General features: G+C 40.1%; 2 protein-coding genes across 2 annotated transcripts; one reads left to right on the forward strand and one right to left on the reverse strand.

The window, feature by feature from the left end:
* Positions 1-4335: 4335 nt before the first annotated feature.
* LOC121421823 (uncharacterized protein K02A2.6-like) lies at positions 4336-6066 on the reverse strand. The gene has a single exon (XM_041616624.1). It carries the CDS (start codon positions 6064-6066, stop codon positions 4336-4338), a length of 1731 nt encoding a protein of 576 aa, XP_041472558.1.
* An 8153-nt stretch (positions 6067-14219) lies between these two features.
* LOC121421824 (52 kDa repressor of the inhibitor of the protein kinase-like) lies at positions 14220-15110 on the forward strand. Its single transcript, XM_041616625.1, has one exon. It carries the CDS (start codon positions 14220-14222, stop codon positions 15108-15110), a length of 891 nt encoding a protein of 296 aa, XP_041472559.1.
* The last annotated feature ends 662 nt before the right edge of the window (positions 15111-15772 follow it).

Consider the following 15772-nt stretch of genomic DNA (forward strand, 5'->3'; position numbering starts at 1 on the left):
TTTTTCAATGATAGGGATGTCATCTATGTATATATTAAGGAACATATGTTTAGTTTGAATGTGTTTAAAATACATAAAATTTGTTTTGCTTATATTTAGGGAGAGTTTATTAGCTTTAAACCATTTTGATAATTTCTTTAATTCTAAATTAAGTGTCGGAACGAGTATACTTAAGTCTTTGTAGGAATATAAGACATTTGTATCGTCTGCAAATAAAACATATGTTAATTCTCGAGATGCATTTACAATATCATTCATATAAATCAAAAATAGCAAGGGACCTAAAATCGATCCTTGTGGTACTCCACATTTCATAGTACAAATATTGGATGTGTTTGATTTGAAAGAAACATAATGGCGTCGATTACTTAAGTAATCTTTGAACCAAGTGAAAACAACCCCCCTGATTCCATATCTCTTTAATTTAGAAAGTAAAATGCGGTGATCCATAGTATCGAATGCTTTTGATAAGTCCATAAAAACCCCAACATTGTGTTCTTTTTTAGAGAGAGAATCAGATATTTTGTCGAATAATTGTAAAATTGCATAATTGGTTGAGTGATTCTCTCTGAAACCATATTGATTTGGAAATAATATATTGTTATTGTTCAAAAAGGAATACAATCGTTTGTAAACTACTTTTTCAAGAATTTTAGAGATACTCGGTAATAAAGATATTGGTCGGTAGTTGGAAGTGAGACATGGGTCACCTTTCTTATATATTGGTATTATTTTTGCAATCTTAAGTGAATCGGGAACAATGCCATGATACAGAGAGAGGTTAAAAATATGCATGAGCGGTGAAGCTATAAAGTGAATTATTTGTTTTAATAAACAGACACTTATTCCATCATGCCCTAAAGATTTAGTTGGTTTCAAAGACCTAACAATTTCTAAGATCTCATGAGTGTTAGTCGGATTAAAAAATAAAGAATGTTCCGGAAAGTCGTTTAAGTATTCAGAAAAATCATTATCATTAGATACTATTTTTGAAGCTAAATTTGGACCGATATTATTGAAGAAGTTATTAAAGGCATTAGCAACATCATTTGGGTTTCGCAAGTGTTGATCATTTTCTACGAAATTGATGTTATCATAGTTTTCTTTTTTCTTACGTAATATCTCATTTACAGAATTCCATAATGAATTTTTATTATCTTTGTTATTTTCAATTTCATCAAAAAAGTAAGATTTGCGAGCTCGGCGAATAACTGAAGTTAATTTGTTGCGGAATTTTTTGTATTTATTTATGTTTTGAATTGTAGGCGATTTAATGGATATTTTATAAAGTCTATTCCGAGTGAATATGGATTTAATTATACCTTGTGTGACCCACGGTTGTTTGTTCTTCTTTTTACTCGATTTAACTCTTAGTAATGGCACGTTTTTATCATAATAATAAAGAAGTTTGTTTAAGAATATTACATAAGAGTCATTTGCAATTTGTACTAGGTAAATATCATGCCAATCTTCTTCAGCCAAATCTACCTTAAGGGATTTTATATTACGTTGGGTTTCATTCCGTCTAGTTATGTTTTCTTTGTCCCTAGGTTGGTGAGGGCGTTTGTCATTTGGATACATTGCAAAAATAGGCAGATGGTCTGAAATATCATAGTATATTATTCCATTATCACTTTTATCAAGTGCATTAGAAAAAATATTATCAAGTATTGTATTTGATATGTTAGAAATTCTAGTTGGTTTATTAACGAGATGTTGTAATCCAAATGATGATAATAAATTAGTAAAATGTTGACCTATTGTAGTATAGGGTAATGACAAATCAATGTTAAAGTCGCCCATGATATAGATTTTTTTGTTTTCTCGAGAAACTGATTCAAGACTAGATTCCAATTCATTTAAAAACATGTCAGTATTATTGGTTGGGGGTCTATAGATTACACCGATTATTTTATTCTTATTTTTAGCGTTAGAAATTTCAATGAATAAGGATTCCATATTTTGAAGTTCAATATCATGTCTTACTTTGTAATTAAGATCTTTATGTACATAGAGAGCGACACCTCCTCCCTTACCAACTTTTCTATCTATATGGAGGAAATTGTAATTATCAATGTTGTAAATTGGAGGAGACAATGGATGCAACCATGTCTCCGTGAGACCAATAATAGAAAATGGAAATGTGTTTAATGTGGATAAAAATTCGCAGAAAGTATCAATTTTTTTTGTAAGCTTCTTATATTTAAATGCATTAAACTAAAGTAGTCGGGAATATCACTTTGAGCTAATTTATGAAAAGCCTTATTAAATTCACTGGCTGTATAATATTTGCACTGGGGTGAAAAGGTTTCTCCGTTTAATACGTCTGCTCTATTGAAAGAGAATAGATAAGATTCTGTTTGCAATCGTTGAAGAAGTATCCGAGGTGCGTGGTGCATGTGAGTGCAAATAAGGGTGTATGCCAGAAGCATTGAAGAAAGTGTTATACATGTTCACTTATGTGTGACGATCTGACAGACTCGGGCTGGTGCTTACATCATTGTCATTAAAACAAGTTATATGGTGGGTCTTTGAAGATATTGATATATCTTTATATAATTGTCAAATATTTGGAAAAAATAAGTTTTAAAGATAATATGAAATTGAAATGACTTTTTAAAACGTTTAATACAATCAACAGCTGGTAATAAAGATTTTTTCTTTCCAGACGATTTCATTACATCATAGTGCCTTAAATGATTAATGTGCTTTACATTATTCTTCACTTACAGCAGGTCTATCTTCTGCATAGGCATATCTATATGTATATACAGTGAATGGGGAATAGTCCATCTATAGAGTCATTAGCTCCAACAAATACAATAATCAAGAGCAAAATGTGATTGTTAATGAATAAAGAGGCGTCTTCAATTTGAATAGAAAGTTTCTTGCCTCTCAAAGATAGAAAAAATATAGGAAATTGCCATCACACTGTGAATGGCATTGGAATGCAGATAGAAAAGCATTTACTTCTGTGTCAGCAAGCCATGAATGATTGAGAATGTATATTAGGGCAATACAGGTATTGCTGTGATTAAAAAAAGTACGAGATCAAATATATACATAGCAACGTCTCAATTGTTATACAAATAGCGATTTTTTTTTAAAGTCGTTTAATTATCCCTTGGAGAGCAAAAAGATCCTCATTTACATGGGATTCCGACACACCTATATACGTATACTGTATAACCGATTCAATTCTATTCAATTCTAATTGATCAATGAATGCAATATAACTACAAAAAGGTATGCTAGGGTCGCCTCCCAATAGGCCCAAAACTCAGCTGAGCATAAAGAATTTCTTCAATCCCAAACAAGCTGAATCGAATGAAAGTCAACAGAAATGTCCATCTACTGCTGATGAAAAAGATATCGCTAGATCATCTACACCAACTAAGTCATTGGAAGCTCCGGGAGTTAGCCTTCCATCTTCAAGCAAAGCTGAGGGTGCCAAATCTAATGAAGAAACAATAATCCCCCTCGAGCCTAACCAGCCACGGAACTTTCAGTTCCCTAAAAAAGAGTAAAAACAGTTCAAAAGGTCATTTCAGCCTGGTTGGTTTGATGAATTTCCATGGTTGCACTACATCGAATCTCAAGATATTGTCCTCTGCCACACCTGCCTACTAGCTGAAAAGGGAAACAAAATTATTGCCGCGAGAAACAAAGGAATATGCTTTCTTATCACATGGATTTTCAAACTGGAAGAAAGCCAGAGAAAAATGTCGGGAGCACCAAGTTTCTCACTGCCACAAGTCAGCGGTATCAGCTGTGATTGTTGTTCCTAAGCAGTGCCCAAATGTTGCCGATGTTTCAAGTTATATTGTGAGTCAGAATCAAACAGAATTACACAGCTTCTGTATCGTCGAGAGAGTAGCATTTAATAAGTACCAAACGTTTTGTAGCGCCCTCTTTTGGCAGGATCATTACATGCTCAAATATCACAAACATGCAGATATTGTAACATCCTCCCTTCTTTGAGCTTTGTGCTAGAAAGAATGTGTATAAAATGTTTCAAAAATATATGTCCAAAATACCAGTTTATGAGACTTTCACATTTCTGAAGTTGCACAAAACTAATTATAATTGAGTTCAAAACAGTTCTTCCAGTTGCGGGCAAAAATGTTTTTAAAAGTCCAGGTTAAATTGTCCAGGTTGATTTCACAAAATAAAAAGTCCAGAAAGATGAGTTGATAAATGAGTGTTTGTTGCTTCAGTTCTGACTTTAAAATATGCTTGAGTTAAAAACAAAAAAAAGTTGTTTAAGAAATGTTAGTGTTCAGTTTGTGTATAAAATTTCAGCATTCACTCTCTTTCCTTCTTCGGTTGAAATGTTCAAAACGTAACAAAATCCCTCATCTTAAGCGGTTCGCGTCGCTGACGTCTAGATCGTCTCAGGGAAGCTGGGTTGGTTGGTTCCGTTTCTGTGGTATTCAAGTTTGGATCACGCGACTTCTCCGGACTGTTAATATCCGCGGTCTGGGATATCTGGGTCCTAGTATGGGAAGTATGGTGCTCAGTAGTTGGTACATCAGGTTGAGGATTACCATCAGAACGTCTCCAGTTGAAAAGAGCAGGCCCAGTGTCATGTACATCTTGTGGTTCAGATGTGGCTCTGAGGTGTTCTCTGTTCCTTCTGAGAACCTGGCCCTCACAGCGAACTTCATAGGAACGGTCATCCAGTTTCTTAAGGATAACTGCTTTCTTCCACTTCTTGTCATTGTTGAATGGCTTGACTCTTACTACTGCTCCTGGTGAGAGATCTTTCAACTTTCTTGTATCTCTGTTGAAATACTTTGCTTGACGTTTCTGGCTTTCTTTCAGTCTCTCAAGATCAGCCTGTGGGTTGCGATCAGGTGCAAGCAACCGAGTTGAAGTGGGGATGAGAGTACGAGTCCGACGACCCATGAATCTCTGGACTGGACTACTCTGGATACCTTGTGTAGGGGTGTTGCGAATGTTGAGTAAGGCTAGATCAACATCATCACCAGTATCCTTGCATCTTGTAAGTAGTCTTTTTGCAGTCTTGACAGCAGACTCTGCTTTGCCATTAGCTTTGCTGTTGTATGGAGAGATGGTATTGTGCTCAACTCCAAGCTTTTTTGCAAATTCAGCAAATTCCCTAGAGGAGAAAGGAGGACCGTTGTCAGATACTATGATTTCAGGTACTCCATATCTGCCAAAATGGTGTTTCAATTTCTTGATGACTGCAGGGGCAGTTGTCCTCTGTAGCTTTTCCATTTCAAAGAAATTGGAGTAATAACAGACCATGAGCAGATAATTGTCATGACCATGATGGAAGAGATCAATTCCAACCTTGGCCCATGGTCTTCCAATAATCTGATGAGGCATCAAAGGCTGGGGAGGCTGTGAGATAGAGTTTTCTTGGCATGTGGCACACGTTTGAATAAATTCCTTGATTTCTTTACTCATGCCCGGCCAGTAGAGATGATCACGAGCTCTCCTCAAAGTTGACTCGACACCATTGTGACCACGATGTAACTCCTCTTTCATCTTGTGCCTGACTTGTTTTGGGACTACAAGTCGTTCACCCTTGAAGATTAGATCATCACTGACAGAAAGTTCATCTCTGAAACCAAAGTATGGGGTGAGTGACTGAGGAAGTTGTGACTTGTGGTCTGGCCACCCTTCAAGAATGGTGTCTTTGAGTTGGCAGAGAGTAGGGTCATTGGCAGTCTGTCTCTTTATCTCTGCTATCCTGTCATCAGGGAGTGATAAGTGGTTAACAGGATTCACCACTTCTAGATCATGTTGTCCACTCTCATAGGGAAGAGAAGCACGGCTAAGAGCATCAGCCAGAACATTGTCCTTGCCCTTGAGATATCTCACTTGTATGTCATATGCAAGAGCTCGTAGGAGTAACCCTTGCAGACGCTTTGGAGCTCTATCAAGGTGTTTCTTGCAGATACTTTCAAGAGGTTTGTGGTCAGTGAACACAGTTATTTCACGGCCATAGGTGTATTGATTCCATTTCTCCAGTGCAAATACAATACCAAGCATTTCTTTCTCAATGACAGAGTATCTGAATTCGGCATCACTCAGCATTCTGCTAGCATCAGGCTATCGGTCTACCATCTTGTAGCACAACCGCACCTACCCCTTTGGAGCTGGCATCAGTCTGAATTTCTAGCGGTTTGCTATGATCGTAGAAGGCCAACACAGGTGCTTGCACTAGCATCTCTTTCAGCACCTTGAAAGCTTTGTCGTGGTTGGAGTCCCAAGTCCACGCTGAGTTGTTATGCGTCAAGTCATTGAGAGGTGTCATCACATCTGATAACCTAGGTAGGTATCTGGATAGATAGTTTACCATGCCACGCAAGCGATGGATTTCATCTTTGCAGGAAGGATCAGTCATGTTCAGGATAGCTTCGATCTTTGATGGATCAGGTTTGAGTCCAGAGTTGGATACTATGTGGACAAGGAATGAGATTTCCTTCAGTCGAAACTGGCATTTCTCCTTGTTCAACACAATGCCAACAGCTTGACATCTCTTCAGTAGACAGTGTAGTCGGGCATCATGCTCAGCGTCAGTGTTGCCCCAGATGATGATGTCATCGGCCACGCAGCGGACTCCAGAAAGACCATCAAGTGCTTGGTGAAGGCTCTTTTGGAAGCTTTCACTACTGACTTTCAAACCAAATGGAAGACGTTTCCATCTGTACCATCCCCAGGGTGTGGCAAAAGTAGTCAGTAAACTAGACTCTTCATCTAACTTGCAGTGAAGGTATCCGTCTTTCAAGTCACAGATTAAAAAGACTGTAGCGTCTGAAAGCTGAGGTAGAATATCATCTAAGACAGGTTAGGGACAGTGCTCCCTCTTAAGCACGATGTTGAGAGGTCTGGGGTCTAGACAAACACGTACTTTACCAGATTTTTTCTGCACCACAGCCATCTGATTTACCCAATCAGTTGGAGAGCTGACTTCTTCGATGTTGTCTTTTGTCTGAAGATCATCAAGTGCATCCTTTACTTTGCCTTTCAAGGATTCAGGGATGATTCTAGCTGGGCAAACAGTAGGCATTGCATCATCCGTAACTGTCAGATGAACAGGACTTCCAGGCAGAGTGCCAATTGAAGAAGACGAGAACACATCCGGATACTCGTCAGGAATTATCTTACCAATGTCCTCAGGAACTATGCTGCGTACTAGCTCAAGGGAATCATAATGAACAGTAATGAGCTGCATCTTTTCCCCTGCTGTTTTGCTCAACAGTGGAGGTAGATCTTCCTTTACTACAATGTATTCAACTTTGTATTTCTTGCCAGTAGCAGGATTTCTGGTTATCACCTTACACTTGCCAATAGCCTGAGTTGTAGCTTTATTCCACATAGATAGATGGATGTTTGCACTCTGTACTACATCCTCCTTGTTTAGATACTTTTGTGGTAGAAGATTCACTGTTGCACCTGAGTCCAACTGGAATGGTACCCTCTGATTGTTGATAAGCATGTTACAGATAATTGGCTCTTTGTCCATATCCACTGCATTAATTTGCACAAAACTAATGCTTTCAGCTGAGGATGAGTAGTCATCATCTCCGACATGGTGAACATTCCTGGTCTTGCACACTGAAGATCCCTTGAAGTGATTAGGCTTACTGCAAGCTTTGCACTTTTGTCCCCATGCTGGACAGGACTCTTTTTTCATCTCATGAACCCTGTTACAGAACTTGCACTTCTTAACCTCTGATTTACCTTTCTGCAGATCTTTCCCCTTTGGTTTCTGCATGCTATTCTTTTTTCTTCCAGACTTAGGGAAATGTTTCTGTCCAACCTTATGTATGTCTTCATTCTTTTGACTCAGAGCTTTCATTTGGACAGATGTAGCCTCTACAGCTTTACACACGTCTATAGCAGTTGTGAGGTCAAGGTCAGATCTCGAAATGAGTAGTTCTCTCATACGATCATCACGCACACCGAGTAGGACACGATCAACAAGCAACTTGTCTTTCATACAGTCACAGAATCCACACGTTTTGCTCATCATACAAAGAACCGTGACATACTGCTCAATGGATTCACCACTCTCTTGATTGCGCTGGTTGAATTTAAATCTCTCAAAGAATTCCCTGCTCTCCCAAGGAAATGTGTGTTAAACTTGTCCATGATTACAGAACATTTGAAGCTATCAGCCTCAGTAGCAAATTTCATGCCATTGTAGATGCGAAGACATTCCGGTCCAACACTATGAAGGAGAAGGGCAGTTTGATAACGTTCAGGTTGTTGAGAGAGATTTGTGAGAATTGAGTAATTTTCCCATTGCTGGCTCCACATTTTCCACTCCTCTGCGACATTATTTCCAGCAGACGCATGAAAATGCCCAGGGGGTTGAATGGAAGGCTTAGCAAAAGTAGCTCCATGCTGAAGCTCGGAAGGAGACCCATTACTATGATTATCATCAGTCATCATGCAATCAACAGTAGTAACAGTAAGTCAGAATGGTAATTCACACCAATAGCGATACTGAATGTAGAAAACAGTACACAGACTTACATATGTGGGACACATGCAGGAATGACTCTCAGAAAGCTGGCGAAATCCAGGTCAAATCACAGTTTGCAGATGCATAATAGAGTTCAGGGAGTAGAATAATAACTGTTCTACGGAAATATGTAACTTTTCACCGCTGCCATCATGTTTCAAGTTATATTATGAGTCAGAATCAAACAGAATTACACAGCTTCTGTATAGTCGAGAGGGTAAGTGTGCAGTGTGTGTACATTGTTTGATATTTTTTAGCTCTCAGTTTTGAGCCATTAATTGGTTCTAAATCTAGCATGACCATTCATATTTTGGTTGCTAGTAGGGCCTTTGGGCATTTTGGAACCATTCTGGGCCTGTTTTTAGGATTCTGAATTGTGTTTTAGTGTTATTCTGAGGAATAGTTTCACCAGCCTCCATCTTGTTTTTGACTCTGGCAACTCAGCTCAGTCCCATATGTTATCTTCTGTGCTGCATTCTACAACCTACATGTTACATGAGTTAGTACCTTCCTTTCTTCAGCACTGTTAGGTGCCTAGCTTTCATCCTTTTTTCAAGTTGTGCATCCTTTCTTCAACAGCTTGTTTAGTGAGTATTTGCTGTAGATCTACTGTAGCTTATGAGGATTTCTGTCATTTTTTATTTATGCTAGGAACTAAAAAATGTAATTTTGCTGAGTCATTACCACCACTGACCATCACCATGTATGTTCAACAAATGTGTTTGTTCATTCTGCTCTCTTCAGTAGTAACGTTATCATAGCCCAACAGTTTCTCCCACACATGTTTGAAACCTCATCATTCCATTACATGTGGCATACTCATCAATTATCCAATCATCAGGGAGGATTTTCTAGGCATTTTTCTCATGGAGATGTAATAGAGAACACGCTACATCATATCCTAGTACAAAGGAAACCTGATGCATTTATTGCAGGCATTTCATGCCACAGCAATGCGCTCTCACTCCTATATCTCACCCTTCTATTGTCAAATGCCTCAGATGTTGACACAAATCCTGGACCCAACGTCAAGTATCCATGCCAGATCTGTAACCGTTCTGTTACATGGAGGCAAAGAGGTGTGGCATGTGATGACTGTGATCAATGGTACCATGTGGAATGCATGCAAATGTCAACTCCAGTCTACGAGGCCCTTGCCCATTCTAACGTTTCATGGCAATGTATTTCTTGTGGCATGCCGCAATTCTCCACCAGCCTATTTGACTCCTTCCAAATGGAGATGAGCAATGTGTACGACAGCCTGTCTTCAAGTTCTACCGACACAAGTAGCTCCACAACGCCACTCAGCCCTGGCCCTCCACTAGCTTCTTCATCTCCTACCCGTCGAAAAACCATGCGGAAGCGAGGTCAGGTTAAGCACAAGATGAAAATCTTGAACATCAATTTCCAAAGTATCAAGAATAAAAAGGAAGAACTTGGTTCTCTTATTGACTCTACTGATCCTGATATTATTCTTGGCTCTGAAACATGGCTTAACAGTTCCATATGCAGTTCAGAATTGTTCCCCCCAGGCTACGATGTAGTTCGGAAGGATCGTCTTGATGGGTATGGAGGAGTATGCATTGCAATAAAGAACAACCTTGTATTTGAGTGTCTAACCTACAGTCGGCTTATTTCGAAAGGGTGGGTGCTGTCGCGTTAGGGTGCGTCAACGCGAACGCGAAGATTCGTCCAAAGCCCCCCCGGTTTGGCCGAAAGGGTGCGTTGGGAGCGCCACGTCGCGTCGCGTTCACTGGAACGCGCCCTTTCGTCCAAAGCCCCCCCCCCCCCCGGTTTGGACGAAAGGGTGTGTTTAATAATAATGAATAAATAAATACAAATATTTATAAGAAAGCTGAACAAACAAAAAAGACGAGTGATATGTGAAATTTGCATTGGAACATAAATCATCATATGGCACAAACATTCTTTTTAAGGTAAAAAAAAAAAACAATGACGGCATGCTGCATGAGGATTTTTCGGTGGAAATGTTTTATGGTGTAAAATTGATACATGTAAAAATTATGACTGATTTCAAGGTTCTTTTAAATAAAAAAAAGTAACTTACCTTCAATTTTATACTTTGCAGGTGTGTATTTATTACAAAGGAAAACATTCGTATACCTGGAGATATTTGGTGTCCCCCAAATTATAAAACTTACGGCAGATGTGTCCTGGAAGGGCAAGGCCAAAATTGATGTCGGGTCAGCATTCACAACGTTTAACTCTTCAGACCCTACCTTACTATATTTTACACTTGAGACCCTGCCTCAGTATATTTTGTGAGATGTATCTGTTGTGTATGTGTGCGTGTTGTGTGTATAATAATAATAATATGTGTGTGTTGTTTGTATAATAATAATAATAATAATACTTATAATAATAAAAATAATAACAATAATAATAATAATACTTATAATAATGATAATAATAATAATTTTCACCCCAAAGAGTTAATTTATGGAAATGAATTTGGAGTGAAAAATTGGCGCCAAGTGGCTTATTGCAAGGGTGGGTATCTGATGTTATTATCATTATTATTATTATTATTATCATTATTATTATTATCATAATTATTATTATTATTATCATTATTATTATTATTATCACTATTATTCTTAGTTGAACTTTTCTTTCTTTTCCTCAAATTGTCAATGCTTTAAATGATTGAAAATCCACTATTTTACGTGCAAATTGGCAATGTTTGACGAAATACCTTATATTCAGCTTTCTTATAAATATTTGTATTTATTTATTCATTATTATTAAACACACCCTTTCGTCCAAACCGGGGGGGGGGGGGCTTTGGACGAAAGGGCGCGTTCCAGTGAACGCGACGAGACGTGGCGCTACCAACGCACCCTTTCGGCCAAACCGGGGGGGGGGGGGCTTTGGACGAATCTTCGCGTTCGCGTTGACGCACCCTAACGCGACAGCACCCACCCTTTCGACATAAGCCCCTACACACATGAATGAGATAGAAGCAGTCTTTATAAAACTTCATCTTGACAGGCACCAATCCCTAGTTATCTGTGCTATGTATCGCCCACCATCCAGTTCGATTGCTTACATGAATGACCTTTGTGAAGTGATAGAGGACATTAACGCTGAGCATCGCAACGCTGTTTTGTGGCTTGGAGGGGATTTGAATCTTCCTGACATCAATTGGACCACCCTAGCTATTGACAGGAACCAATATCAAAATGCTGTCAACATGAGATTCTTGGACATGCTTCATAACTGTGGGCTTGAACAAATTGTAGATTTTCCAACAAGGCAGAACAGCTTTCTTGACCTCTTCCTTACGAATAGACCTACCCTTGTTGACAAGTGTTCTCCCCTTCCTGGAATTGGTGATCACGATATTGTGTCCGTGGTGTCCTCTATTAAAGCTAGCAGACGCAAACCTGTGAAGAGAAAAATCTACCTTTTGAAGCAGGCAGACTTAGAGAACCTGAAGGAGGATTGCCTTGTATTCCAGAACAGCTTTACTGGTCAATACTGTACTTCCAGCTCTGTACAAGACATGTGGCTTGACATCAAAACAACTCTGACAAAGCTGCTGGATAAGCATGTACCGTCAAAGATGTCATCAACTAGATACAACCAGCCCTGGATAACTCGCTCTGTCAAACGGCTCTCAAGAAAGAAGAAAAGGTACTATAACAGAGCGAAGACCAGTAATGACCAAGCTAACTTTGAGAAGTACCGGCAGGTCAAGAGACATTCCAGAATTGCCTGTAAACAAGCTTACAACAAGTACTTGACAGATATTGTCAGTCCAGACACCACAAGTAATCCAAAGCGTTTCTGGAGTTTTGTAAACAGCAAGCGCCATGATGCCTCAGGTGTAGCACCATTAAAGTCTCGTGATGGTCTGACTACTGCTGACAGTCTCTTTAAGGCCAACATCTTAAGCCAACAATTCTCATCGGTCTTCAACCATGATGAAGATATGACCAGCCTGAGAGACAAAGGGCCTAGTCCTTACCCATCCATGGATCATATAATCATCTCTCCCCCAGGGGTCCATAAGATTCTTTCTGAGCTTGATATCCATAAGGCATCTGGTCCTGATGAAATTCCTGCCAGACTTTTGATGGGACTTGCCACCGAATTGACACCAATATTCTCCATATTCTTTCAAGCCTCCCTAGATCAAGGTATTATCCCTGCTGAATGGAAGACGGCAAACATTGTCCCCATCTTCAAGAAAGGCGACCGTAGTAAACCAGAGAACTACAGGCCTATCTCTCTGACATCTGTGACCTGTAAGATTCTAGAGCACATCGTTCTTAGTGACGTCATGACCCACCTTGAAGACCACAATGTATTGTCTGATGCTCAACACGGTTTTCGCAAGAAACGTTCTTGTGTTTCTCAGCTGATTCTTGCCGTCCAAGATCTTGCTAGAACCATTGATGACAAGGGTCAACTGGATATGATACTCCTTGACTTCTCTAAAGCATTTGACAAAGTACCGCATGGACGCCTGTTACACAAGCTTCAATTTTATGGAATCCGAGATCACACTCACCATTGGATAGCTGACTTTCTGAGTAATAGGACCCAACGCGTTGTATTGGACGGATCCATCTCCAATACCAGCCGAGTAACATCAGGCGTCCCGCAAGGCAGTGTCCTCGGGCCAATGCTCTTTCTCATCTTCATAAATGACCTGCCAGAGTATCTCTCCAACAAGTCAACAGTAAGGTTCTTTGTTGATGATTGCATGGTTTATGCCAACATCAAGACAGAGGAAGATGCAATTCGTCTCCAAGAGGACCTCGACTCCTTGCAACGATGGGAGCAAGATTGGCTGATGGAATTCAATCCACAGAAGTGTCAAGTACTTCATGTCACAAATAAGCGCAAACCTATCATCAAGCCTTACTTCATCCATGGACAGACTATATCTGATAAAAATACAGCAAAGTATCTTGGAGTTGAGCTGCAGAGAAACCTCAGCTGGAATCAACATATAAATGCTGTAACCAAAAAGGCCAACTCCACGCGTGCCTTCCTCCAGAGAAATATCCGGCCATGTCCAAGAAAGGTCAAGGAACTGTGCTACAAAGCTCTCCTGCAACCAATCATGGAGTATGCCAGCATAATATGGGACCCTCACACGCAAGCAAATATAAAAAAGCTTGAAATGGTGCAGCGACGCTATGCACGCTTTGTCTGTAATGATCACCGTAGGACAAGCAGTGTTGCAGCCATGTTGAACCAGCTCAAATGGCCAACTTTACAAGAGCGTAGGGCACAGGCCAAGGTGGTGATGATCTACTGTATTACCAACTCACTCATTGACATCCCACCTACTTTCCTCACTCCATCCACATCTATGCATAGAGGTCATTCTCAGAAGATCCTTGTTCCCTTTGCCAGAACACTTGTCTACCAGAGGAGCTTCTTCCCAGATTCGATAAGACTTTGGAACTCCCTCCCCCAAAGCACAGTTAATTGTACCTCTCTACACATCTTTAAACAAGAGGTACAAAAGACCCAGCTCCGTTAATAACGGTGGTTATTTTTACTTGCACGCTGTAAGCAATTTTTTATTGGATAATGTACATACACTTGCACGCTGCACTTCACCAGTACGACAATACACCAGACGGTGGACTGTACTGTTTCCAGAAGAAGAAGAAGAGAGAGTAGCATTTGATAAGTACCAAACGTTTTGTAGCGCCCTCTTTTGGCAGGATCATTAATGCTCCTCAAATCCCATAAACATGCAGATATTGTAACAGCCGAGATGATGCATAAGAACCTGACTGAGGAAAAGCGAGAAAGTCGGAGAAATGTTGCAAGGATAGTGCAGAACATACAGTTTCTGGGTAGACAAGGACTAGCGTTTCAAGGGAAGGAAGATGTAGACTCAAACGTTCTCCAACTGTATCACATGAGAGCTACTGATGACCCCCGAATGTTGGATTGGTTAAAGAAGAAAACCAACAAGTACATGTCCCATGATATCCAAAACGAAATGTTAGAGATAATGGCACTTCAGGTATTGAGGGAGGTAGCGTCCTCTATCAGGAACGGTGTATTCTTCTCGATCTTGGCAGACGAATGCACAGACATTTCGAATAAGGAACAACTGACACTTTGTATTAGGTGGATTGATGAGAAGCTTGAACCACATGAAGAATTTATCGGATTCTATCACATTCCGAACATCAAGGCAGATACTATTGTGGCAGTCATTAAGGATGCAGTCATGAGGATGAATTTGAGCCTGTCGAACTGCCGTGGACAATGCTACGATGCCGGTGGCCAAATGGCTGGTTCACGTCGAGGTGTGGCTCAGCAAATTCTACCAGAGGCACCAAAGGCTCACCCGACACATTGCCCTGGACACGCCCTTAATCTGGCAGTATGTGATGCAACGAAGAGTTCCAAGCTCCTATCGGATGCTTTGGATATCACATATGAACTTTGTAAGCTCATTAAGTTTTTACCCAAGCGTCAAGGCTTACTAGATCAAATTAAGGCGGACATTAACTTAGAGGCTGCTGCTTTGAAGGTGATTTGTCCAACACGATGGACTGTGCGTGGACTGAGTTTCTATTGCATAATCAAGAATTATGAGGCCCTTTGATGGAATGGGATGCCTGTCTGGAAGATCGACTTGACTCAGAGATGAGAGCCAGGATCATTGGTGTGAAGTCACAGATGGAGAAGTTTGAATATTTCTTCGCTCTTCACCTGGGTGTCAAGGTATATTCTATGACTGACAATTTGTCAAAGACTTTACAGCAATCATCAATGTCTGCAGCACAAGGGCAGCGCAATGCCAAAAATAACGGCAGAAGCCCTAGGCAGGATCCGCTGTGACCAGAAGTTCGATAAGCTCTACGAGGATGTACTTCAAAGGTCAACGGAGCTTGGGTTATCTGGACCACAGCTACCACGACACAGAAGAACCCCCCAGGCGTTTTGAAGTAGGAAGCGGAGAGGGCTCTTTTCCGTCTTCACCGAAGGAATACTACAAGAGGCAATACTTCGGTGTTGGATCTTGCTATTGCCGCTATTAACCGTAGGTTTGATCAGCCCGGTTTCCATGCGTATCATCAAATGGAAGAGCTTCTCCTTAAATCTCTACGAGAGGAAGATATATCTCAGGAGTTGGGTTACTTGGAAAAAAAACTATGCTGATGATATTAACATTGTACGGTTAACAGCCCAACTGCCACTTCTTAGTTTGTTGTTGAAGTCTGATACTGAATATGATTGTTTCAATGACATTTACGTGCCTTTGAA

This window comes from Lytechinus variegatus, chromosome 9 (assembly GCF_018143015.1).
Source record: "Lytechinus variegatus isolate NC3 chromosome 9, Lvar_3.0, whole genome shotgun sequence".
NCBI lineage: Eukaryota > Metazoa > Echinodermata > Echinoidea > Temnopleuroida > Toxopneustidae > Lytechinus > Lytechinus variegatus.

Excerpts from the sequence above, each read along its gene's own strand:
- LOC121421823 (XM_041616624.1), bottom strand. The coding sequence starts at position 6,066 with ATGCTGAGTGATGCCGAATTCAGATACTCTGTCATTGAGAAAGAAATG.
- LOC121421824 (XM_041616625.1), top strand. The coding sequence starts at position 14,220 with ATGCTCCTCAAATCCCATAAACATGCAGATATTGTAACAGCCGAGATG.